The 26,839-nt window shown below is 36.4% G+C and overlaps 1 protein-coding gene across 4 annotated transcripts in view; it reads left to right on the top strand.

The window, feature by feature from the left end:
* Positions 1 to 1,344: 1,344 nt before the first annotated feature.
* SHC3 (SHC adaptor protein 3) overlaps positions 1,345 to 26,839 on the top strand; it is a 59,276-nt gene continuing 33,781 nt past the window's right edge. For 2 of the 4 annotated variants that reach the window (XM_065860792.2, XM_071802046.1), the window contains exons 1-2: positions 2,996 to 3,847; positions 23,900 to 23,970. In XM_065860792.2, the coding sequence (XP_065716864.1) occupies positions 3,308 to 3,847; positions 23,900 to 23,970 (611 nt within the window). In that variant the 5' untranslated portion in view covers positions 2,996 to 3,307. Of the gene's footprint in view, positions 1,734 to 2,296; positions 2,376 to 2,712; positions 2,798 to 2,995; positions 3,848 to 23,899; positions 23,971 to 26,839 lie in introns of those variants that run through there. The other 2 variants (XM_071802048.1, XM_071802047.1) reach the window with 2 other exon arrangements.

Genomic DNA, 26,839 nt, shown 5'->3' with positions numbered 1-26,839 from the left:
GAAAAAACAGAACTGAAAAAACAATGGAGAAAAAAAATCTAAAAAAGAGGGAATGGTCAGAGATGCCAAAATTACCAGTAGTTCGTGTAATACACACTGTGTGTGTATTGCTAGGATTATGTGTTATTTTGGGTTTATCAACATTGCATTTCCACCTACCATTTTATTACTGAGTCAACAATGAGCTCCTTGTTTCACGGCCATTTGTAACTCAGGTGGCCATGTCTGGCTCATACCCCTGCAAAATGAAAAGAACCTTCGATCCACTTTACTAGCAGATGTAGCATAGGTGTAGATGCAGAGATTAGAGAGTTACGGTGGCTTGAATGTCTTGCTGCCAGTAGTGCTACGATAATAGTAGTATTATAAAAAACTTGTTTAAGGCTAGCATGGTGTAGTCAGTGTGCAAGCTACCGATGTGTTGTTGGAGGTGCCAAAGACATAATACTCTGGCAATAGCTAGATTTCACTAGGTCTTAATTTTAATTGCAGTTTATGCCTATTACAAGGTCTCCTAATTGCATTCATCATCTTCTGGAGTTGGATGTGAACCTTCTGCCTGTATGGCAAATTTATCTGCCTTTTCTAGTCCCAGGAATTATGAAAGGCAAGGTTTTAAAATGTCCAGTTCTCCCAATTTAGGGCCAGATTTATAAAGGAGATTGGTTCTCAACCAGACACTGAAATGAGCACCAGATTTCAAGCACTGAGTAAATCAGTGGCTGCTACTCCTCTGCAACATATGATGTCAGATTTCTGGGATAGCTGAACATCCATCAGATGTCTTGGTAGCATTTATGTGTCCAGTGAAGCTATTATCCTCTGGCTTTCCCCCTGCCCCTCTTTCAGTGAACTGATGGTTGTGCTGTTTTTAAATATTTACACTGCTAACACAAGGTAAATAAGTTTATGCATTTTTTTGTCAAGCAGGTGGTGGTGGTTTTTTGTTTTTTTTTTTTTTTTTTTTGCATCAGGGGTCTCTGGAAGCAAACATGTAAAATCTGTGAATCTGCTGGTGCACACAGAGAGCAAGTGAACATCAAGCAAAATGTGCACATTCATGTTCCTATCCTGGATGTAAATGAACTGGCTGAATGAACACATCGGGGAGAAACCCAGACCTGACTCCCCGGTTTTCCTCCCCTGCCGCGCCTGTGGATGCCCCATGCATTTATCCATCAGCACCCTCTTTTCCACGGGGGCTTCGCAACCCACCCCTGTCCACTCAGACCCTGGCTGCATTTTTTTGGCGTTTCCGCAAAAAAGGCGCCGCCTGTGCTGGAAAATGGGATCTTCCACTATTTATCAAGGCTTTGCTGAATGAGTCATCGGAGGCGGCTGGTATTGGCTGGGCTGGTGAGCACCCGAGGGATTGCCTGGCAGAGGCTGCGAGGCCTCGCTTCATTCACAGAAATGTGGGGATGCTAGCCAGCCTTTTCATTCACACGCACAGAATCTCATTCACATTTTTGCAGTTTCGCTAGCCGCTTCTAATGAAGAGAGGCATTTGGGAGCAATAGGGTTTTCTGGGCAGTAGAGACACGTAAAAATAGGCTATGATGTGTTTATTTGCTGTTGCTATGCTAGGAGAATGAAGAGAGGAATGAATGCTGTGTGGATGCTGTAGCAGGTTCGCAGTGTGGTGATGAAAGGCTATTCTGCAGATCACTAGAAAAAACCTGCTTTTACACTGACTAGGACATTGCCATTACTCATCACTGCTGGGATAAAAGGTGCTGACTTAATTTAATGTCATGAATATACTAATTAAATACCTGTATTTGAGCTGGCTGTTTCACTGTATTTGCACTTAGTATACTGCAGCCTTTAGTCATGAAAGGGGGAAGGAATTCCATAGGATTTTTCCTTTAAATTGTGCTGCACTTAATCATTTGCTTAAAAAATAACTTTGCAGTATGCAACATGTCTGGTCTGAATTTGTTTATAATGCAGTGTGTTGTCCTACACCAAAAATATGTTTTGCAAAGATCAATTTTATAGAAGAACCATATGTCTTGTGATGGACATTGTGTATTACAATGCTATACACATTTTGCATTTTAAAAAAAAGTAGGATAAATTAAAAATATGTTTTCTGCATGTTTTACTGCTTCTCAGATCAATTGTTTGCTGCTGACATTTATGCTTAATGAGACATGGTGCATTTTTTTTTTTTCATTTTTCACTGTAGGATGTCAGTTTGTTGCTATCTGGACTTTTCACTATTCTTTTAGGTTTTTCAGAATTAAACCAAACATGCCACTGAATTGAAGATCCTCTTTATGTTTTCCTTCAGAGTGAATATCTGTGGTGAAGGAAAACCATCTGTTAAGCCTGTTGTTGGACATCAGAAAAATACTTTTCTTCACACATAGGTACTTTATGTAATTCCTGAATTAAAATAGGAGGTTGTTGTGGACTAACAAGGGAGAACGATTTCTTTCTCTATCCAAAATTAGATGGAACAGTTTCTGTGAGAGACAGCATTGACACAAAGGCACTTGTAAGATCTGTTAGGCTGCTTTTGTGGAAGAAAATGTCTATATTCTTTCATTCTGTTGTCTGTTTTTAAAATACTTGTGTGCTTAAAGGTATTCTGAAACCCTTTAAGGTGTCTGTGTTTTGCTGGGGTGGGGAGAGGAGGGGAGAGAGGGGATATTTATGTGTAAATATTATCCAGATATTTGCTATCTAATTGTGACTTCTTTATAGATTCGCAAATATGTGACATAGAAAAGCCTTCAAACAGAAGAACAAACCGTGGTGTTTCATAAAGGCTGTCAATTCAGTTTTAAAGGTAATTGCCTTTGGTACCAAAAGGGTGGTGGTGGGGGGGAGGAATTAAAGGTTGGAAGGAAATATCTGTTTGAGAAGACAGGAAAAGGAAATTTGAGAATTGATTGGTGGTAGTGTGCTGTAAGTGGGTGGATGGTTTTTTTTTTCTTCTTCTTCTTTTTTTTTTTTTTTTTTCTACAGGAAGTGATTTGCAGTGTTCACTGAGCCTTTTGTTGAAAAGGGTCCTTCTCATTTGTGTGAGTCATGCTTTTGCTGTGAGCGAGTTGGCAGCTCTAAGCAGGACTGGGATCTCTCTCACAGAAAACTGTTACTTCACCCAACCTTAACAGGGAACCACAAGAAATTTCTTATATATATATATATTTTGTTTTTCCTTACAGTCTTTTATTTTTTAACCCAAAATCTTGTTATCCTTCTGTGTTGTTATGAATTGCCTGCTATGTTAGCACAGGCATCTCCTGCGTTGGCATCAGATTTGCCAGAACATATGCAGGAAACCAGATAGAAGGGCATGCTTCAACGTACCAAGTATAACCGCTTCAGGAATGATTCGGTGACATCAGTTGATGATCTTATTCACAATTTGTCCATGAACAGCAAAGTCTCAGCAGTTGCTACGACTTCGACAGCACCTTCGTACCTGGTCTCGCCAGAAGTTCTCCGCAAGGACCATGAAGATGGACCCACCACCCTGTGTACCCTCATGCATAAAATGTCCCACTTGAAACTCTCTCACACAGGCAGCCTTTTGGGTATCAAAAACCTCTCCTCTGCAGTAAAGGAGCTTGCTGTCTCCAAGTTGCAGGGAAGCTCGAGTGCTTCTAGCTCAGCAGCAGGGGCTTCAGACAACACATGTAACCTTGTCTCTGCCACTTCGTGTTCTCAGCAGGACGTGAGCAAGATGAGTATGGGGAAAAAACCACGGTCAGAGGAAGTGCACCCAGGAGGTGAAGACTGGAATCAAAGTAGCAGCTTTGTCAATAAACCCTCTCGAGGATGGCTGCACTCGAGTGAGAAGATCCTGGGACCTGGTGTGACGTACATTGTGAAGGTTGGTCTGATTTCTTCCATTCTGTGTTTTTGTCAATGAAAAATTCTCTGCTGGTTTTGATGACAGGCTAGACAGGCTGAAAAGATCTCTATTTGTATATTCCTTTTTTTTTGTGCATAATGCATGGTATGTAAATGTAGGAAGGCAGGTTTGGGAAGCTGTGTTAATTTGTTAAATTAGAGCAAACCTGCAAATAGGTTCTTTGTCAGATAATGTTCTACAGCTGTGTAAAAATACAGTTCCTAAGCTAAAAGCTGTTTCTATTACTTTTTGTTTTGGATTTTTTTCCTTCTTCTGAATTTAGGTTTTCACTGTTAGCTAGCATACTGTATATATCTCGGATACATAGGCTTTCAATATGTCTGGTGCAATATACAGAAGGAAGGAAAGACCCCTTTATGTTTGAAGTACGGTTAATTTTGCATGATATTTCAGTTTGAAAATACCTCGAAGGACATGTGTGTTTTTAAAGTGAAATTATAGTTTAAATCTTAGAGCAATAAGACACAGAGCGCAAGTCGTATCATGTTCCACAAACAGAAATACTGTCTTGAGTAGAGCAGGAAAATGGAGCTTGTTTTACATAATGAAAATTCAGCCACCTTAAATGTTGTTGCTATTCTCAGTTCATTGATACAGCATGTCAAGAACAGAAAATCCTAAGTTTACAGGGCAATATTTCCACCTGCTTTGAATGTATTTTGAAATGACCTGTTAAATTAGAGCCTTTGAGAGAAGGGTATGTGTAATATTTTTGTAGTCAGTAAGATTCTGGTTACACCTTCCAGCACAGTGTGCAGAAAGTGCAAAAATAACGTCCAGCATTCTTTTCTCAGTCTATGCTTATTTGCCAAGTGCCTTCTGCATCTTAAGTGTTAAACTGTTTTGTAGCAGACTATAAGTAAGATTACAGATCTATTTTTAGTCTCATCTTATTTTATGTATAAAAGTCACAGTGTGACTTTATATCAGGATACTTTAAAACTGAAAGGCAGCCCTGTTGATTAATTCTCCCTGGTTTTTCTTGGGTCTCATCATCAAAAGCAGAGTGTATGTATGTTTAACAGTTGGAGCACTAGGAAGCAGTTTTTGATTTTTTCTGTTAGTGGTGATGGTAGATTTTGCAAGTGATGGTAGACTGAGTAAGTTGGTAAATTCAAAGCACTGTTGAAATTATACTGTCCTTTTTACTACTCTGAAATTTACTGGAACCACAAAAGAGTCAGTGCTGCCTTTCAGAACACAAACTGCTGCTGTGCTTCTCTTTGAGCAGTGTCTCGATAAAAATAACCCACTGATGCTAGATATAGTGGTATTGAGACCCCATCATTCTTTTTCACAGAAATATTCTGGTTAACGGAAGGTCATTTACTGTTTTCCCATTAGCTCAGGGAACTCAGCTATTTTATTTTTTATTTTGCTTAGAACATGGTAACTGGGCAGATAATGACTATGAGAATTCACTGCTACTGTTCATTTTACCTGAAGTGATCATTATGAAGCAGAACAAACACAGTATTAATTTTCTTAATTTTTTCAGTGGTTGACCTTCTGTATGCTAGAGGAAGCTGGTATTCTTGAATTGAAAAGAGAATTAAAATTACTTATGAGTGGACTTACATTTAAAGTTAATAATTAACCCATATCTAAAAGTGACAGTAGAACAAATATTTTAATTAGTGCAGCTGGTGTCAAATACATGAAAGTGTATTTATACGCATTACGTATATTAGAATTTTCAAAATAAATCATTAGCACCATACAGCTTGTGGTTTAGGTGTTTGTTAATGTCAGTAAAATGTATGGAATCTAGATTATTCTTTCTGTTAAAAAATAGGTTGATATCTTTAACCTGATATTCTCTGGCATATTGTCACAGAACAGTGCTCTAAATGAAAAAGCAATGGTTAAAAATAAATATAAAAATCAATGGTTAATGAATGAATGAAAATATACTGGTCCTGGTTAGTTCATAATTTGCCTGTTCATTAAGTATCTCAGAATTTTCCTCAGCAACTGCTGCATTATTTAGATAAGAATAGAAGTGCAGTTCCCACATCATTAAACATTGTTAGTTCCAAGCACTTTTATGCATTCAAACCATCAAATCCATACATAGATAATGTACACTGAAAGGAAACATTTCTTGGATACCTCATGGCTGTATTGACTATGTGGGGGACTTGTACCATGTTTAATTAGTACCATATGCCTTGCAGAAAATTCCATATGCCATTAGTTAAATGAGACAAAAATTAGATTTGTTGTTAACCGGCAAAGCTTTTATCATTTTATGTGTAAATGTGCACTGCATTACTATTTTCTCGTTAATCCATATTCAAAACGTTAAAATTATCTATGGGATATTGTCAATTGTAACTACTGGGCAGTCTGATAACTCACATTCAAATCTTCTGAAGTAAAAGACACAAAGTTTCTATGTGCAGTGCATGATAAATCTGTAACTTTACTGCTGTCACCACATTTTCACGTTACCCATTTTTTTAAAATGCGTAGTGTAACTCTGGTGCTTAAAAAGGGGTGTAGGATTATGGTAAACGGAACTGTGTTCTGATCTTCATGGTCTGCTGCAATGGAATTATTTTCATCCATAAAAATGCTGGCACTTACTGTATTTTTTTTTTCTCCCTCTGTTTTTCACATTGCATCACTTTAATGGGAAAATTTTCACAAAAACAAACAAAATATTTGGTAGCAAATTAGCAAATGACCATAGCCATATTACGGGATATTAAGTCTGAGGTACTGATATTTTGCTTAACACTACTGCTGAACAATTTAACAAATTATGGATTAATAATTAAAAAAGAAAAAAAAAGATAAATAGTTTACTGTGATGGAAGTCGTTGACGAGCTCAGTGTTTTCCCCATAGAGGGACTGATTACTATAGGGAGTGATTATAAATGTTCATGCTGTCAGAAGAAACAAATACATACAATAAAAAAAGTGTATAACCGTTTAATCTAACAGTAGTTAAATGTTTCAATGAAATCAGTTTTTTTACAATGACAACTGTCTACTGATGAGTTTAATTGGGTAATGGCATAGACATTTTGGGTTTTGTTACGTTTAATGAAGAGCACAATCAACAGTCAAGGCAGATGTATGTCTGTCTTTAGGTAATTAATGGCTGGCTTTTGTAACAAGTGTTGATGACCTTAAAATGCTGTTTTTCAGCACTTCAAAACTGAATAAACCCAAAATACTATAGAATAATTTTATAACCCTATATACAGTATATCCAAAAAACCTAACAAACTGTAAAACTAAGGTGGTGGCATAGAACAGACCTATGTAAATCTAGTGTTATAAAGACAGGTACAAAGGTAGTACCTGAGAGGTAGGAAGGAAAAAGGGACTCCATCTGAAAGAAGCACTGCAAGCCAGTGAAAAGCATATTAAATTATTAATATTACAGCAAAGTATCTAAAGATTATAATCCTAAGTACAATTATTTCTTTAAAATTTTAACACTTTGGTATCTTGGGAGGGGAAAACAACAATTTCCATCTGATGAGGAAAATAGACATCTTTTGTGAAGCTGTTCAAACACATCACCAAGTGAAGGCTTCAGTTCTGCAAACATTTCTGCATGACAGAGTTTATGGGAATATTCTCATTCAAATAATTGAGGCTATTCCTATATGCTCAAAATCAAGTATGTGCTTAGGGAAAAACTGAATTGCTTTGTTGCATGCTCTTATTGCATCCTTTTATTCTGTACTATAGTATCCCCTTCAGCATATATGCAGGGCTGCTGTGATTTTTATCAGATCTCTGCAAGTAGACACAGAATTTACAGATTTACTTTCCTCTTTAGTGGCTAACTCAGACTGCGAAGTACAGCCTTAAATGGAGCTAACATGGTGGAAACTGCAACATATATGGCCTTCCCCTACAAGATTTTAGGGCTCTTTGGAATAATGTTTTTGATTTTTTTTCCTCTCTGTTCTAGCCAGAATTGATTTCTTGCTGGTTTAAAGTAGGAACAAGGTACCAATGCTTCATGGCTTTGTGGTGCTATCTTTTGCCCACCTGTTTGAAATGTATCCAGTATAGCCTGTAAGAAAAAAGAAGAGGGTTTCTTGCTTCCATCTTATTCCTTTAAACAAACATGAAGTCAAATTTACAATCTACTATTTTAAAAAAATTAACATTACAGCAAGACTTTTTAGTTTCTCTTTCTGATTGATGCTAAATTTATCTTTGTTCATTACAGAAAAATTAGTGCAAGGTATTTTTTTTGTCGTTGGGGGGTTGTTTGTTTTTGTTTGTTTGTTTGTTTTTTAAAAATCAGATTTAAATTCTGCTTCTATCAGTCAAGTTGCAGTACTACAAATGGTTAATCACTGATAGTTTGACATGGCCTGAGTAAAAACATACTCAGCAGGATTTCGTGCATGTGATTCTAATAATAAGGAACACAGTTCCAAAGCATCCTGTTTGTAATGAGGTTTCCGTATTTAAAAAGTAGGTTGTGTGTTTCAGCCATATGATGATAATAGGACTGAATACTGATCCTTTAGTTCAGAATCAGCTATCCTCAACCCAGGTACCCAAACACTGTTACCCAGAGCTCAGCTTATCACCGTGGATTTTAAAGCTGCATGCAGTCAAGATAGTGGAGAAAGAAGTAAGTGACAAAGATGGCATTGGTTTTAGCAATTAATCCCTCCTAGTACACCATATTACTTTGCAATCAGTTAGTATTCTTTGCATTTTCATTCACTGTTATTAGGGCTACGAAAGAATCATACTGATGACTGTTGCTTTGTTGAAAACCTCTGTTTTGAGCTCCATGGATCTGAAGCACTGTGGGACTTTTGTAGAGCCCATTGATACGAAAAGAGTGTTTCTCACAGAAATTAAATCAGATCCTATGAACAAAAATCATACAGTAGAGTCTTTAATTACAATATTATTCTAATTGCATGAATCAAGTCCTATTACTGTACATTTGCGCACCTTTCACTGAAGGCAAAGCACATAATGATTTCGGTGCTGGAGGATTCAACTCTCAACATGAATATCTGGTGTACAGTTTATTTGGAGTGTTTGCAAAATACCTTGGAAGCTTTGGCATAATTTCCACACCTAGGGTTATTTAGTGAGTGACACAATTTGGGCACTTTTAATGTTGATTTGAATAGTTCAAGTGAGAACTGTGGTTTTTTAAAGCAAAAATTATACAGTCCTGCTAGTTATGTACAGTTTCAAAATCCACAAATGAATTTAGCTGGTTGGTTTAGAAGGTAAAACTTCCTTCAGCCATAATTCCTTTTTTGCTTTTCCTTGGAAATTGGATTGTTGATTTTTTTACTTGTCTTCACATAATGGTTACAATAATAATACCATGTGCCCAATGTAAATATCTGTCTCTACAAACATAAAGAAAACACACAGTTGAACTGATTTCTTTAGGGAAAACTCATACTTTTTCTGCTGGAGACAAGGTGTTCTTTTGTCCCAGTGCCAAGGCAGTCCTTTGTCCCCTGGCCACATAACCCATTGAAGAACCTGGTCTCAGTTAACACACTAGCAATAATTGTGCTGTAGCCTAGCTTGTTTTACAGTAGAATTGAAGTGATGCACAAACTATTGATATTAAATTTTCTTACATTTTTGCAGTGGGAAAAATGCAGATCTGCCCTGGGATAGTGCCAGAGACAACCAGCCTTCTCAGCTGCTGCTACTCTTTCAGGGTGATTTAGTCCTCTAAGCCATGAAACAAATTCCATAGTTGTAGAGGAAGGGGTGGTTCAGTGTTGCTTCTTTGCAGTTCTACATAGTCATGCAATATTCATATTTCACTTGATTGTATATATTTATGATAAAATGCAATGCAGCACTACCTTTGGCCGCTCCAGGCAGGTCTGAGGCAGAGCCTGTGTATTTAAGTTGTGATGGGAATAATGAAGGGACTCAGTGCAATGACATTTCCAGTCATCACTTGTTTTCAGAAATGGATTTGGCACAATTTAGTAAGGGTAATCTAGAATGTTTGTTTAATAAGTGATAGATATTCCCCTAGATTTTTTTTCAAATAAAAGGAAATATTTCAGTCTCAAAAGGTTGACTCAGACAATCCAAGTCACAGCTAAAAGTTAAAAGACTAAAAAAAGCCTTTTGAAATGAGACAGTAAGTGCAAGCAAAAAGATAAAAAGTAAAAATAAACACTCTATAGAGAAACACAAAAAAAATAATGTGAGATAGATAGAAAAATCTGTCTAGGCCTTTTTTTTCCACAGCACCATCACATTGTATTTTCTGATACAGGGATTTTTATTTTTTTTCTTTTGGTTTGAACAAATCCTGAAATTAGAGATGTAAGTTGACCAGATACCTCAAATAGTAAGGACAAGACTGAAAGAGAGATATTTTATCTTAAGGTTTTATCTTAACTTTCTCAGCACCATTTTCATCCTTCTAGATATGTCATTGTATTAACATACCTTTATTCAAATTTTTGGCTCTTATTAGCATAGGAATTATAAAAGGGAGTTCACTTCTCATTGGACACCAGCATCCTGACATTTGACACTGCATACCTCTGATGAAGTAATTTTCAGAAACAGAATTATTTCTTTTCTTATAGACACATTGCTTTAATTAACCACAGGACACTGTAGAAGTACCCTTAACTTCCCAAGAAATTAGAATGTTTCAGAAACACTGCATTTGCCATCGGATAGAGGGGCCATGTTCTGTCACCACATGTTGAGTGCAGATGCTACAGTGTCATTCATTTTTACTTACTTTTTTTGTGAAGTCTGAGCAGGAATGAAAAGGCCAGGCAGATAAACTGTGCAGTCTCCTTCTGAAAGGAAATAAGTGTGAAGCTGCACTGCAAACAACACAGTAATCTGTTAAAAACATATCAGGCAAGTGTTTTTAATCTACCCAAAGTGTTTTCTTGGGTCAGAGACAGAAACTATGAAGACAGTCCCCAGCATGTTCCTGTTCCTGGATGACTGTTATCCTTAGCAACACTCAGGCGTGATAAAAATCTTCAGAATTAATGAACTTTACAAGGCCCTGGTATGAAATCAAGCTATGCTGGCAGATGCACTGAACCTGTTTCTCTTCATTTTCAGCAGTGTTAAGAAGACAATGAAGTATGTATCACTTTACTTTAGGATTAATAATAATAATAATACCAGCTTCTGTGGAATACTTATTAAGAGATCCTCATGCTCTACAAAGTGTTGCTTGTTTAAAAGCCTTAATACAAAGCATTATTTAATGCAAAATATCAAGCTTTTGATTTTTCTGAGGAAATAATGATGTAGAGAATTTTAGTCATTTGTTTAAGGGTGTCCAGGAAGTTATTGACAGGGATGAGACTTACACAACACCTGCATGCAGTGCTCTTCCACCAAACCCAACTGCTCTGTAAAGTTGCTAGAATGAAGACCTGTTGCTGTAAAAGGTCTCAAGCTGGGTAAGCAGAATAGGCAAATCAGAAAATACCTTTTCAGGTTGCAAACTCAGCACATTTATGACAGAAATTAGAGCAGAAATTTTGGAGAGACAGAAAGATAGCTTTTTCTGGATCAGCAGACACTACCTTTGAATCGTGGTCTTCTGTGGCGCACCCGTAATAGCTGTCAAAGAAGGTCACGCAGCACACATGCATGCCACACCAAACAGGGAGAACAGAAGATTGCATACCTAAAATTGTTTTGTAAAAAACAATGAATTATTTATAAGCTCAAAGTTCTTACGATCTGTGGATGTTTTGCAGGACCAGAATTGTGGAGAATGCAGTGAGATATGAGATAGGTTTTGTTCATGTTAGAGCCTTAGTCTAGTATATGTTGCTAGTTTGAAGTGAACAATATTTATGAATATGTTTTTTAGATGTGTTATGCATTGCAATTCAGGTTGCTCAATGACAGGCAGAATGAGTAGTAAGATATTTGAGAGACATCTGAAAAAGTAGAATTGATGCACAGCTTACAGAGTTAGGTGCAGCAAACGTTTCAAGTTGAAACGAGATTGTTACTACTTAAAATACTGTTATTTATGTAGTATAGATTACCCTGGGATTCGAGACTGTTGTGTAACCATTCATTTGGTGCAGTAGTAGTTACACTGGATAAACAGCCTGCACATGAAGCAGGCCTAATTTGGAAAACTCAAAATAATGATTGTTGAAGATGTATTTTTCTGTGATTTTGAACCTTTTGTAAATTAATTTTATAGTCCTAAAATAAGCAGAGAGCAATAAGTAAATAGGAACATTATATGAACCACCTCTTTCAATTTATTTATTTCTACCAAGGACCTGGAAGACCAGGGCTGCTTGGTGCAGGTGCCCATCCTGACCTGACACTGACCTGGGGGATTTTGGGCAGGGGTGGTGGCCCCAGAGCGGCTCTGCTGGGATTCTTTGTGGCCTTTATGCTGCAACAAGACCTTTTAGAGATTTTTTTTTTTTTGTGCTTTAAATCCAACCCGGAACATCTCTCGCCTTATTCCTCTGCTCTGCACATTGGAGGTCATCTTTTGGGCATTCTTACTGCGAACACAAGTAAGTATAGCTTAAGCATTAGAAAGTTAAATATTAATAAATATTCAGGAAAAAGATGTGTTTCAATTGCAGGGCTCCCATGATGAAGACCAGAGGTACATGCAGCCCTCTCCCTCCTTCTGTGTTCCATATTTTTAGTTTTAGGAGTGACAGGTCATTCTTAAATTACACCTCCAAATGCACAATTTTGAAAGCATAGCTGTATAGCATTTCAGATACTTAGCATTGATTTATATTTGGCATAGTGGGAAAGCATGTTACATCTTCCATCTTCTGGTTCTGTGCTTTAATAATACTCTTCATCAAGCAGTTCTATTTAATGACAGAGGTAGTAGAAATCCATTGATAACTGGATGTATTCACAGTGTCCACTTTTATAATTTCAGACGCCTAATGATGTTTTTCAACTTTTGAAGCATATTGTTTTGGCTGCAGAAGCTTTTGCATGTTTGTGCTAAAGGAATTCTGATGCAGAACATAAGTTTCTAGAACTAATCTGCATGATGCTTTAAAGGGGAATATAGCTTAGTCAATATTCAAGGTAGCAAGCAAAACAGTCTGGAAAGTGTTCACTGAATTAAAATGTGAAACTGTGAAAATGAAGCAATTAGTCTGTGATACTGCTGTGCATACTCTAAGTGGTTCACACTGATTAATATCCCGCTGCATTAATTGCAATCACCCTGTATTTTTAAAATTAAACCTGAAAAGTATAGAACTGAAGTTTTTTCCAAATGTAGCCTTTTTTAGAGAAAACTTTTGGCACATATGAAAAAGTTGAGACACAATGCAGGATGTGTTTACATTTAAAATAGTAGAATAAATGTTTTTCCAGTGTGTGCACTTCTGGTTCTAACATTTCTGAGTTTTTGCATGCAAAAACATACATCTGTAAAAAGAAGAACGTAAGAAATGTCGTACACACAAAACTACTGATATGGGAATTTTGTGGAAACTTGTGAAAGCCCAGTCCATTTAGCATCTGCACTCCATCAATATTTTTGAGTGTGATGTTGACAATCTTATTTCATCCACATCCGAATAAGAAATAAGAAAAAGGTATTTTCTTTGAAGATGTCTTGTTTTCAACCCCATTTGAGATGGAGATTAGAAAATTCCAATGGTATCTTTCCCCTTACGAGCAAGTAATGAGACCTTAGAGTTGACTTAAGAAATTGCTTTTCAAGAGAAGATAAAATATATTAATCTTCCCCTAGCTGAATCCTCGGTCTTTTTCTTTTTTTTTAAGGAGTTCTGAATCATTACCGTATGATTTGATTGTGAGATGCTGCCAGAATGCTCTCACAGGGACAAATGTAAAACCACTGTTAATATCTAGTGGGAACAGTAGACATATTCCAAGTAGAATGGATTTTTCTTACGGAGGTTTATGGAATAGACATTTTAATTGTTTTCTTACTGGTAAGGTGCCCCATATTTTCATGTTGTCTGGAGATTTCTACAGCTACTCCTGTCTGCATCTATGATACAGGAAAAGTATATAAAAAAATCAGTTTATTCTAGTATAATCAAGTGAAAATACATTCTACCAACAGAGGAAATATATACTTTGCAATACAGTGAAAATGTTGCATGTTGCTGCATGCTTTTTTTCATGTATCTCCTTGCCCAGCAACTGATAGTATTTAATCATGTAAGATCCTCATGATACTTCACAGGCGTTTTAATAGACATAGAAACATTGCTTCCTTCTGTCCTGGTATTGGTGACACATAATTATATTTTCTTTTGAAAATGCTGTGTTCTCTCTGTGCCTCATCTACAAGATTTTGAGGCGTTCACAAGTGTTCATCTTCTCCAAGACCTCTTTGTTTATATGAATCCCTATCTACTGAAGAAGGACTTCACAGATTTTCTGATCTCTGTGGGAGAAAAAAGAATAACATATTTGCAGCTTTTTTAGTGTTGGAAAATCTTGAGATCTTTTTATGTATAATCATAATTGTCAGTTTATTAATAGATACATACAGCTGCCCACTGAAACTTAAAATAGTTGCAAATATTTATATACTGCATTTCAGAAATTAGTAAAAATTAGCAATTTTTTTCAGACTTAAGGATTCTAGATAAGCATTTTTCATAACAGTGGCACTGTATATTTGTGCACACTTGAAGTCAATAGATAGGATTTCAAGGTCTGTATATATATAAAGATACATATGTGCATATATATATAAGATATATAAATAAAAGTAGGTATACAGTTTTGGTTTGTTTGTTTTATTTTGGTTTTTTTTGGTCATGTCAAGGCAGATTGTTTCTTTTTTATCATTTAAGCAACTCAGTGCCAACTCAGTGCAACAACGATGTGTGAAATAGAACAATATAGTTGCCTTCCTTTGTTTAGAAGCTGATTTTTCTACCAGCACTGGGTTAGACTTAGGATTAATTTCTTTAGCTGAAAAAGTTTCACGGCCTTTCGAGTATTAATTAGTCAATTCTAGGCACTTTGTTTCATAGTTGATCTCAGAATCCCTCTGGAAGTCCATCTTGCTTTACTTATGACTGAAAGCTTTTATGAAAATCTTCAGGAAATTCACTGTAAAAGGATTTACATGATTAAAGCTAGATGTCTAGCAAATATGCAGTGACTCACAGTCATGCAGTGAAAATTTTAAAACGTGGCCTTTCTTTTTATTATTTTGTACTCTGGATGCTAAACAAACACTATTTCTGTTCGGTGCATTGAATCAAAATATATCAAGACACAGATATGCCGAGACAGTCTTATTTCGCTGCAGTTTCTTCTGAAAATGTTTTATAAATCTACCATGGTGATTAAATCAAGAGCTTATGAATGTTACCTCTTCTACCAAAATAGTTTAATAGTGTAATTGTTGCAGCATTCCTGTTATTGAAAATCTAATAATTCAGTTCAAAGAACAAAATAGAGAAGCAATACATTCCAAACATCACAAATTGCGAAAGTAGCCTTGAATGATACTAAAAATAATGTGTTAATTAACAAATTGAAGAATATAAATTGAAGAATGATTTCAAAAAGGTACTGATCTCATTCACAAAATACACGTTTGCCTCCTGAATCCCTTTATTATTACAGTTTGCACATACCTGAGCCTTGTGTTCAAACAGGATAGCCCAGTTCATTGAAAGAGCCGACTAAAATTCACCAGTTAAGAATCATTGAAGTCTGCTATATGCAGGGGCATTTGAAATACTTTTATACTACAGAAGCCAGTTGTTGTACAAGAGGAAACAGGGAAGAGCTAGGTGTTGGCCAAAATTGGAGGTATTTTTGTGAAAACTGTATTCTCCTCTCACTCATCACTGAAGAAGCGAATGACCAGTTTCCAAGAGAAATGCAAACCTATTGACAGTCATATCCACCATCATTGGTACTAGTTCAGAAGCCCTGTTGGTTTACTTGTTTCATAGAGCAAAATTTACAGCTGAAGGGTCAAGGCTTATTTGTAGTTGAACCCCGAAGAAGACTTGTGTTTAGATTTTTCCGTTCCATTTCCATTCAATCAATCCTTACTTAGGGTTTTCTGTCTGGATTAGGACACGCATCCTTTAATGAGAAAAAACCCTTTGAGCGAAATATTGATTTACTTTAAAGGTCTATAGATGCTTACTGGTATGAAAATCACCAACTGCAGAAATATGAAAGCACAGAAGAGCGCCTTTCTGTTTTTCATGGAAGCATATGTTTATGACACATTTTTGGTGTTAGATTCTGACAATCTCTAAATATAGGGCCTTCTCCTCATTCAAAACAAGGCTGCCAGTGTTTCTTTCACGCAGCATTGCTTCTCCCCCTAGCAGGCTTGTCATTGTGCAGAAGCATGGGGCAGAGATACAGAGCAGGTCCCTCAGCATACCCTGTTAGAGCACAGTCCTCAGGTACCCTCAGAGATCTGTGTCTTCAAGTAGTCCCAAAGGTGTGTCTTAGCCCAACGGAAGGGAAGGGCAGGAGATTATAGCATGGCTGGGAGAATAACACTTGTGTTAGGTAAGATCTCACCATCATGTTACTTGATAGCTAAGCAGAGCATTTAAAAGCAAATATTCATATCCCAAACTACCAGAGAAACGGAAATTTCTCTCTGAATATGCAGTCTTGCTTCTGCCCATGGCTTTTTCTAGTATTCTAATTCACCCTGTATTAGAAATGTCACACGGAATTAATCTTCCATTCTATCCTTCTGCTTAAAATATCTGTGTACACTGACATAAATCCAAATGGTTGTGTGCACATGAGACCTTCTTTCCACTGTGGTACTATCTGCTCAGTCAGTGGTAACCAGTACTTACCAAAGGCTGCCTCTTCTGCTGGATGAGTGCTCTGCGTGACCAGCAACACTTGCAGTGAAAGGATGTCCTGCAGACTTCTGTGGTGCCAGAGGCCAGGTGGGATGTTTGCCACAGTGATGGCAGGGCAACATGCAGGTGTTTTCCACCTACCAGGAGAGGTTTGCCTGAGGTTTTGCAAACACCCTTTTAACACTGTTAAGGTTAAAAAACAAACAAAACAATCAAACTAATAACTACAAGCAAAGAAAAAAGTTTATTATTGCACATTAGAGTGCAGGTCTTCAGAAAATTCTGACTTTTTGGTGATGCAAAGAAGTATCTCCCTACATGGCTACCTTTTGTTTAGTTTCAGAAGTAGCTCCTGCGTTCCAGTGGCATGGCTGACTCTTGAGTTCAGGATTTACCAAGCCTCCACGAAGATCTGTGTCCCACTCAGGTAGCTCAGCCGCAACACTAGGTCAATGACTATCATTGTAGGTGTGAAGTCCCTTTATATATACACTCTTTTTCAGTATGAACACAGTGACTTTATATTTAACAGATATCAAGTGTAAATTCAACCTTAGGAGCTTCCCCCAGTCTTCAGTCCTCATAACTCCTCATGAAATCAGCTCATATCCTACCTCTCGTTTGCTGTACTGATGGTATATGCAAGACAGCTTCAGTCTTTGCTATGCAGAGATGTCTCCAAAGTGCCCTTTATTTTACAGCAACCTTTTTATTCAATGTGAATTCAAAACATAGTCTTCCTCTGTATTTAGCCTGACTAAATAAACCATTTGCCTGTTTTGAAAAAGTTTGGAAGACTTTCTGGTAGCTGGTGAGAGGATTTATGCTTTTCAAGGTGCTGTACAAGCACATAATATTTTAAATGATTACTATTGGAAACAAAATTTTATACAAACTTATGTGAGTCCTGTAAATACTGGTCAGTATTAGCTGTTGTTAAAGACTAAGCATTATTAGCAAATGATTGCACTTAAAGGTAACTGAGCTTAAGAGGATAGCCTCTGAATAAGCTGCTTCGGTTTGTGGGTAACATGCAATGCGTCCCCACTGATACTTAGCACACTCTCCTTCTCTCCTTTCCTTCTTTCCTCTTCATTTTGCGTTGCCAGTAGGAGAATCTAGATGAAGAAGAACTCAGGAAACTCAGTTTTCTGTGTCTGGGCCATTTGTTGTGATCAGGATGAGGAGCTGCTATTTCACATTAAAAAGATGATTCCCATATCTACCTGGATGCAGAGCCATGCCTCCAGACCTTCCCTGGCTCCCACAAAAATCCCTTCAGGTAGCCTGGTACAGGGGTGTGCACACTATGTCAAATTCTACGGGTGCAAACATATTGATGTGGAGGCTTAATGTCCTCCTTGTGTAGGCTGTGTGAGTAAGGATAGGTGATTTGTCTGCAAAAATACCAAGCAGTTACCTTTCCTCCTGAAGATGTAGAAGGAAAGGTCCTCCTGCCACATGCCAGTATCTTTACAGCCTTCTGTGGAAGTGCTTTACCATAGGTAAGACATTTTCCTAGGGGCAACTGATAGGATAATTACATATTTCAAATTGTAGGTATAAGTCTGTACCCAGTTTATCTTAAAAAAATATCAAGGACTGCATAGTTACTGTATTTCTTTAGAAAGATTTTTGTCAATGCCTTCTTACTGTCTCTGTTACTGGATAGATACTACAAAGTACCTGGCAGACTGGCAACTGCCAATCAGAGGATCATTTTATGGGTTGGCAAGTATTTTGTAATGCCAGATGTCCTTGAAGTATTTCAGAAATATGTATATTACTATGTAGTTGAATCAAATATGTATATCTATGCTATTATGTCCTTATGAAGTAAAAAAGCAAATATATGTTGTGCTTTTGTGATTTTTTTCCCTGCTGATTAGCTGAGTTAAGTAATTTATGGTGCATATCTCAGTCAAATTAGTACAGCATCCAAGCTAATAAATGTTCAGTTAAAGCACAATTTAAAAAATCAGGAAGTATTGTGGCATTTGTTATTTTTCTTTTACCTAGTTTATTTTAGTAAAAGGAACATCTTCTGATTACTGTTCCTTTTTTTTTTTTTTATTTTTTGGTTTAGTTTGGTTTTGTGGATTTGTTTGTTTGGTTGGTTTTTATTTATTTTTTTTCCGATTCAGTGGTTTAGAGAGTAGCTATTGTAAATTTAGTTAAGGTGGGAAATTCATCTAATATGAAAACTAAAGGATTCAGCTTTACTGTTTCATATTGATTTCCTAAAGATAAAAACCTCATTTTGTAAGATATTTGCAATTATCCATCCTGCAGTGTCTGGCTATGACTTTTTTTTTCTTCTTCTGCTTTTCATGCATCAATATGGATATTGAAAATACTGACTAGGTCCCCAGTTACATGAGGACAAGCTTACTATTTTGAAATCAATTTGAAATACTATTTTTGTGTTATGCCATGCGTGTTAGGGTGTATTTAGGCTTGAATCTTAATGTGATTTAGGACAGATATCAAATTTGAAAGTAAGCTGTAAGTATTGCGGAACATTGTCAAACTCTTAGTGCTCATTTCACAAGCCCCTTTGACTGTTGATAATATCTGAAATTAGGAGGAACTGCTATTTTGATACATAAATAAATGTATTTTGCAACAGAAGCAACATAATTGAAATTTGAAATAAAAGTTCTTGTTTTTAAATAAGGGAGTCGTCAACTGAAATTAACTAGCACTAGTCAATTCATACTAACTACTTGTTTACTTTCATGGCATACTTTAATTCTGGACTAGCTCTTTGGCTAACAAGAATAAAATGCAAAACAAACAAACCAATCAACCACAAAAACAAATAACACCCCCAATAGAGAAATCCTAAAAATGTAGGAATATGACTTGAGATACACATGAAGAACAGATGTGGCAAGTAAAACTATATTCGCTTTTGCATACTTGCTACCTAAGCGTGTGAGTTAGAAACTTGCAGTGAATCAACCACTTTGTTACAGGGTATCTTATGTTTCAGAGATTTCTGTTTTCAAAAATTGTAGCTACATACACCACCCAGAACCCTGGGTATCTGAATCTATTTTTTGAGCCCCCAGGCCGTTAGCAGCAGCTGTGCAACATTAGGGCAGATTTCAGATACATCAATGTTTGAAAGCACTGGCTAATCTTTGGCTAACAATGGAAGTGCATGTTTGTTTGCTGATGTAACCATGTTATCCCTTACATAACTTGCATGAGGCTCTGTGTGTTGCAGGTACAATCTGCAATGTTATGAACCACTCAGATTTGATGATGGGCATCTGGTTACACAGATTAAAACCAGTCTATCTTAATTTGATACAAATACCCATGCAATTTTGCTGAGCTAATGATACTCCATTAGTTCAGATTTAGAGATTAAGAGTCATTTTATTTGGGAATGGATGATGGGCAGATCTTCCTGCTACCTGTGTTCTGGGCAGACACTCATCGGCTATCAGAGGTCCCTATGTTGTTCAGGTGTTCAAGTATTCAAGCATTTGTCACTCCTAGTTTGAACTGCTGCAGTATGTATGGGGCTACATCTTGCTCCGTTTTTATAAAGATACTTGTTGCTGTTGTTACTACAAGCTTCTGAGTCAAAAAATGGAATATTTCTTCCAGTAACTTGGTGCTTTGAACGAGCTTGTTAGGAAATGCTGAACAAGATTGTTCGTGTTTGTGGGGCAAAAGGCATCTCTAAGAGCGACGACCTTCATTTGCCTTTTCATTCCAAGTATATGAATGCACCCAGTGCTCCTGTGTTGAACTGTCTGTTTCTGACAAAAGTTGGGTGAATGCGATACCTTTTCTTACACAGGGTACAGTAAAAAATGTTAGTTGTTAAACAACATTTTTTGATTGTGTCATAGAGAAGGCAGAGATATTTTAGGGAATATGGAGAAAATCTTCACATATGAGACAAACGAGAAACCTAGGATATATGTCCTGCTCTTACATTTATCTGGAAAAAATATAAATAGTAAAGATGTTGGAATGTCATGCAATGAGAGAGGTATAGTCCCAGGAGTATGCGTCGCTTTGCTTTTAGATTTACATCATACTCCTGTAAGGTGCTGTTTAGCGTGCAAAGTACTAGTTATGAATTGAAAACCTCTGAATAGGAAGTTATTTATTCATATGAGAGACTTCTTCCTCAGGTCATAGCACCATTCAATGAAGGTATACAATCTGCAAACCCATTCAAATATCAGAAAGTAGACAGAAAGCAGAATGTTATCTGAGAGAGTTATGAATTGGTAGTCTCAAATTTTCATTCTTCAAAGTGGGCTGTATCTCATTATATTCTTTTCCTGAGCAACGAGAGGGAGGATGCTCGTGGTAGCTCATAAATATCACAGTGCACAGTGGCTGATTGGTTAAAATATACAATAAGTGCTGGGTGGAGCGGAGCTTTTTTAGAAGTGGACTGTTTTATAACTGTATTTTGAATGTTTCATGGAATGCCTAAAGCAAAAGATAGCATTTATTTTTAATCAGGATATTTATTTATTGAAATAAATGAATAATTTATTTACTTGCTATCTTGGTTGTATGTCTTCTTTCTGTGGATCCTTGTCAGGATGTACTTCAAATGGATATTTTTAGAGAGCAATGTTGGTCTTGGGGAATAATTGAAGCATAGCAGTAGGTGAGTTATATGTCCCTGTAGCTGGCCTTTGGACCTTTTGAATGTCAGTTTTTATAGTAATTTTGTTACTTGAAAACATGCCGTGGTGATTAAGTGTTCACATCTCTTATCCCAGAAAATCAGTTGCCATCTTTGCCTTGATCAGTCAGGAATACTGCAAGCCTTACTATGTTGTGTTCAATTGTCTCCATGCTAAACATAAAAAAAGTACAGGATAACTTTTCCATCTGACCTTCCTTCAGTCTGGTTTTGTCTCTACTTTTGTTAATGCAGATCAGGTAGTATGACTCAAAGGAGTCTAAATGCACGCCTTCTAAGTATGTTTATGGGTATTTGTCTAATTATTTGTGTGTTTATTCCAACAGTGACTTGTGTGCACATGTGTTTGTGTATTTACTTGCACGCCTGCATGTACTTGTCAAACTACCTTCCAGAGTTCGCTTCTAAAATGTTGGACCTGGTTCTCAAAAGTGTACAATTACTTTGCTTTAAAAGACTTGTGGCAAAGATAGATAAGTGAAGGAACAAGTGAAATCCAAGAGGATTTTAGTATTGAGTGGTCTAAATGAACAAGTTGATGAAATAATGAAAACCAAGCATTTCTGTAGCAAAAAATCACTTGGATACCTTTGAATAGTTATACCATCGACAGCATATTTAATTACACAAATGTCTCACATGAAATAAATATTTGGAAAAAATTGTGTATAAAAGCATCCTAGAACTAAAACAAAATGACACAAAAAGAGTATAGGAAAACATCTTTCATTGCTATATGTTGGCATGATTTAACTGACTTCAGCTGATTATCTCAATTGATGTTTAACGAACTTGATCTCCAAGTAAATCAATTCACCCTCTGAGATACTTAAAAATACAGTTAATAGCTTAACTTCCTGCATCAGAGCATGGAAATGTTCTGGATGCTTTAAGTACTCAGACAGAAGTATATGTAAAAAAGGAATCTACCTGTAACAAGCTACAAGGGTTAAATAATTTTCCACTGATAGAAGAGTGATGATAACCTAAATGACTTGAGAGTATGACCTTAGCTTGAAAGGTCTATGTGCCAGGAGATATTTTCCATGTGAATTTTACAAGCTTTCAAAAAAACATAAGATAGCTTGCAGGACATTTCTAAAAAAGTCTAGGAAATGGATCTTAAAACAACTCTTTCCAGGAATTGTGGGCTATTATAATCCAAGGTAGAGCAATTTAATGAATAGGAGTCACTTGATATTCTAGTTCAGTTTATACAGTGGTCTAATGACTTTGTAACATTTGATAGCAATAAATTAAATAATAATGGATATGTGAAACTAAACTAGATACTCTCTCAGCTTGTACACAGTTTGTGACATGGATGTTTCTGCAGAAAAAGCATTGCTGAAATTCTAGATTCTAATATAGTAATTTCTAATCAAAAGATAATTTTAAAAAAATAAATAAAATTCCCAAATAGACACAAAGTGATGGCCTCACTTGATTTTTTTGCACCAGTTTCATACCCAAATAGTTTGCATTACACTGCAAATAGATATTAAAACTGGTATAAAAGCTGATATAAAACAACAATGCTAGGACAGCATTAACAGGCTTATTATGTAAAGACTCATCCCTGTTTCTTCTGACTTTCAAAAGTCAGGAGTGTGGCTGAGTACTTAACCTACATGCAAAGCAACTGCCATGGGATGTGCCAGGCATGAGTTGACTTGTACAAACCCACTATCCAAATATCTGATGAGAGCTATAGCTGCATGTAAACTTTAGCACATGCGAATTATGCCCACTTTTGGAATTGAGGCCAGAAGATTCACCTGAGTTTTTCTCACTCGTGTGATAGATACTGTCATATTTTAACCTATTTTCTAACAATACTCCCTCTCTTTCATGGAGATGCAGGGCAGAAAACTGGGTCAATAAGTCTGGTCTGACCCAGTTGAAGCCATCTCCTAGCATGGGTTATTAATATATTTTGTTAGTGCTTTCCTATATCTTTATACTAGTATTATTAATGAAAATATTAAAACACATCTATCCCTGAGCTGTTTTTTAAGGAATTATTTTTTAATTGCTGGTGCACTTTTCAGCTTTCCTTGCAAGAATTTACCTTTTTTTTTTTTCCTGTACTGATGAAGCTTAGTTCTCTCCCTCTTTAATAAGATTTTCCTACTAACCAGTGCTAGATTAATTTGCTATACCACACTTCCTTTTTCATTACTATTACTTTAAAAATTTGATCAGCTTTATATCTAAAATGGAACAACTAGGATGGAGGAAAATTAAAATGCACAGCAGCACATTATGAACTAGGTGTATTACACTGATCAGATTAAACATAGAAAGACAGATTGAACCAAATTTGACACTTAAATGAAATGTTTATGGAATAAATCTATGATAAACATAAAAACCTACCTGACACATAGGATAAATCAAATGTAAAAATAAGAATTGTACAATACCTTTTAATGGTTATCTGCACTTTCTCCTAGAACTCAATAATTATAATGTGTTTTCCAACTATTTCTTTTTCCTTACAGTACTTGGGGTGTATAGAAGTCTTACGCTCAATGAGATCTCTTGACTTCAATACTAGAACACAGATTGCAAGGTAAGACTTTGTACAAGAATGTTTTTTAAAGTAACTTCTGGATTGTTTCCCCAAAGATGGAAGGCCAGGAAACTGGCAAAACATGTAGTAAATAACGCTTGGATACTGTAAGTCTACTTTTTAATTTTGCTTTTACAGGTACATCTCTCATCTGGTATTAATATAGCTCCAGTGGGGCTTACAGGCTTTGTGGTCTTTTGATGTGCCAGGAACTGCATTAGAAAACGTTTGCCATTTGTTATGCCAAATAAGGCACTTATTTGGGTACCAATTTCATGACATTTAAGGCAGCAATAATTAGAATATGTTTAAAATCTGCAATGCATTTGTCAAAATGAATCTAGGAAGCTGTTTTGGAGCTGCATATTTAAAGGTTTTTGTAGTAATTTCTCATGAAAATATGTCAAATTATAAACTGGCCATAAAAAGGATATAAATAGAAAGATATCATCATAATGATGTCAGAGACAAATGAAAGAATGTTGTCTTTTCTGGTCTGTATGTAAGAAACATTAAGCTTGTATTATGTTCTTATTACAATTTTTTGAAGCCTGTGAAGGTTTTTTTTTTAGGAGCGATACAGAAGTACAGCACTGTCTTAAGAAGTATGCATGAATCATATTATTTCCAGGAGACTATTTTCTGGGAACTGCAGGACGTAGTGTTTTCCAGGGTTTTCACTTGAAAAGCTGAGCTCATTGGTTTCAGAGGACTGTGGCACTGATATCTTCTAGCAACTGGATACTGCATTTTCAAATTCTGGCATCAAAATAATGAAGTAATCCTTTCTAAAGGAACACATACAAAGTGATATGACTGGATACAGTGCTTGGATTTCAGCTCTTTGAGGTGTCTTACAGTTGCTAATGGTCTGTTATGAGCCATTTGTCATACCTAGACAACTAAGTATTTATTAAATGAGAAAAATTACTTATTTTTAGTCTTGGATACTGATTGTATGGTCTGTATTCATTGATTTTGAGTTACACTTGCATACAGCAACTTTGAATTTGACCCTGTGATTCCTCACAAAATGTTAATCATTAATTTGTCAAGATACTGTGTTGATGAGGGGTGTAAAAGCACAAGGACAGGTAAATGACAGAATTCTGGTATTCAGGCATTGCAGACCTTAGAGGCATTTGAGAATTTTCCTACTGTACTTTTTTAAACTCATCATGTACATTTCTGTGATATTTGCAGAAGTGACCTTTTAAAATTATTTCATGTCTAAGCAGACTTCTAGTTCCAGTGCAGGTGGCATATTTGTGTTTACCACATGGAAGCTGAATGACACTGGCTTATAAAACAGTTGTGATAGTTATTGGTTTTGTATTTTATACCTGAAGGTGAACCAAATTTGGCCTTATTTTCCTGCAGTCTCTTTCACTATATGTCTTCGTTGGAATAGTGTTGCACTTTGCTTATTGTCTAGCTTAAAGACACAACTCTGCCATTAATACTTAAGTGTGTTTGCTGATCTAAAGCAATATGGTCTGCACAAAAAGGTGTCTTTGCCTTATAGTTCTTTAAATACAAAAATGATTCTTGGCTTTTACTGTGGAACAGACTTGGAATTATATTTTCTGCTGTTGAAATTATAGCGTATTTGACTACATGGTGAGCATTTTCTTGGCTCATCTTCCTCTGACCACAGGTAGAACACAGGATATTTTTTCAAGCAGGAAGCCACATCTTCCTGTTTTGCTTGTTATTTTGCATTTGCAATTTTCTGTTTATCATAAACCAATGAAGACTCCTTAAGTCATCGTTCTGATTGTGTAGTTCCTAATATAAAGCTTTTTTGAAAGTAGGAGTTTTTAGGTGACTTTTGAATCAGGATTTAGCATCTTAATCTGCATCTCATTAATTCATGTGGTTCTGGAAATTCCCATGCCATGTTTTAAGTTTTAAGCATGCACAGGAAACAGTCTTTGCCATCCTTTGTCATGTAGCATTTTGTAGACAAGCCTATTCTTTATTAAAAAAATATCATTAAGGAATTATTAAAATTCACATTTGCTGATTAGTTTGCTCATGTGCATTAAGAAACATAGCACAGACCTCAAGGTATGTACTGAATTAATAAAGCTGTTCTGATATTATGGGTACCAATTCCCTCTTAAGAAGATGCCTATCACCAAACGATCGGTGCAGCCCTTTGATTACAAATAAAATCAAAATCAATGTCAGTTACATTTATATCTACTTTGTCATAAATTTATATTTAGCCATGTCCTTTGCTGATTTCTCTGCAGTCTGCCACCAGTAAGAAAACTGTTCTCATAACCTAGTGGCTTATGATGGAGTTCAGCTGAGGCTTGGGTCTGTAAATCCAGTAATGTGAGCTGTGACTGCTCCAGCTGAGGAACCCAGATCCATAGCTGCAGTCAAAGCTTTTCTGCCTGTGGTGCTGTGTAAACTTCTCTGTGCTGTTTCCTATAACTGGAGAAACAGATGTCAAAGCAGCTCTGATCTCTTTCAGACTCATCATTACAAACTGATCCTACTGCATGTGTTACACCTCTTTAATTCATTATTTTTTTCTAAGACCGTGCAAAAACAGTAATAGAAGAAAATTATCTGTCTTGGGCCAGTATGACTTCTGGCAGTATTTACTAAGCACAACTAAAAGACAGTTAGAAAAGGTGAACCAAGTTACCGGATTCAGTGTGGAAGTCTGAATGCATTTCTTCCTAAAAAGAGTGCATCGTGCTTGACATAAACAAGCACTTACTCCTTTTGTCACTCAGCATCACATCCCTGTCCATGCTGCCTCCTTACTCTTGCTTTTCCTCCACGTTGCAGAGTTCAAACATAGGAATCCTATGTTTGCCCTTTTTCTGTCTTCTGGTTGTTGCATATATCA

Source organism: Patagioenas fasciata, chromosome Z (genome assembly GCF_037038585.1).
Source record: "Patagioenas fasciata isolate bPatFas1 chromosome Z, bPatFas1.hap1, whole genome shotgun sequence".
Taxonomy (NCBI): Eukaryota; Metazoa; Chordata; class Aves; order Columbiformes; family Columbidae; genus Patagioenas; species Patagioenas fasciata.
The sequence above is the reverse complement of the archived record's forward strand: the minus strand, read 5'-3'. Positions and strand labels throughout refer to the sequence as shown.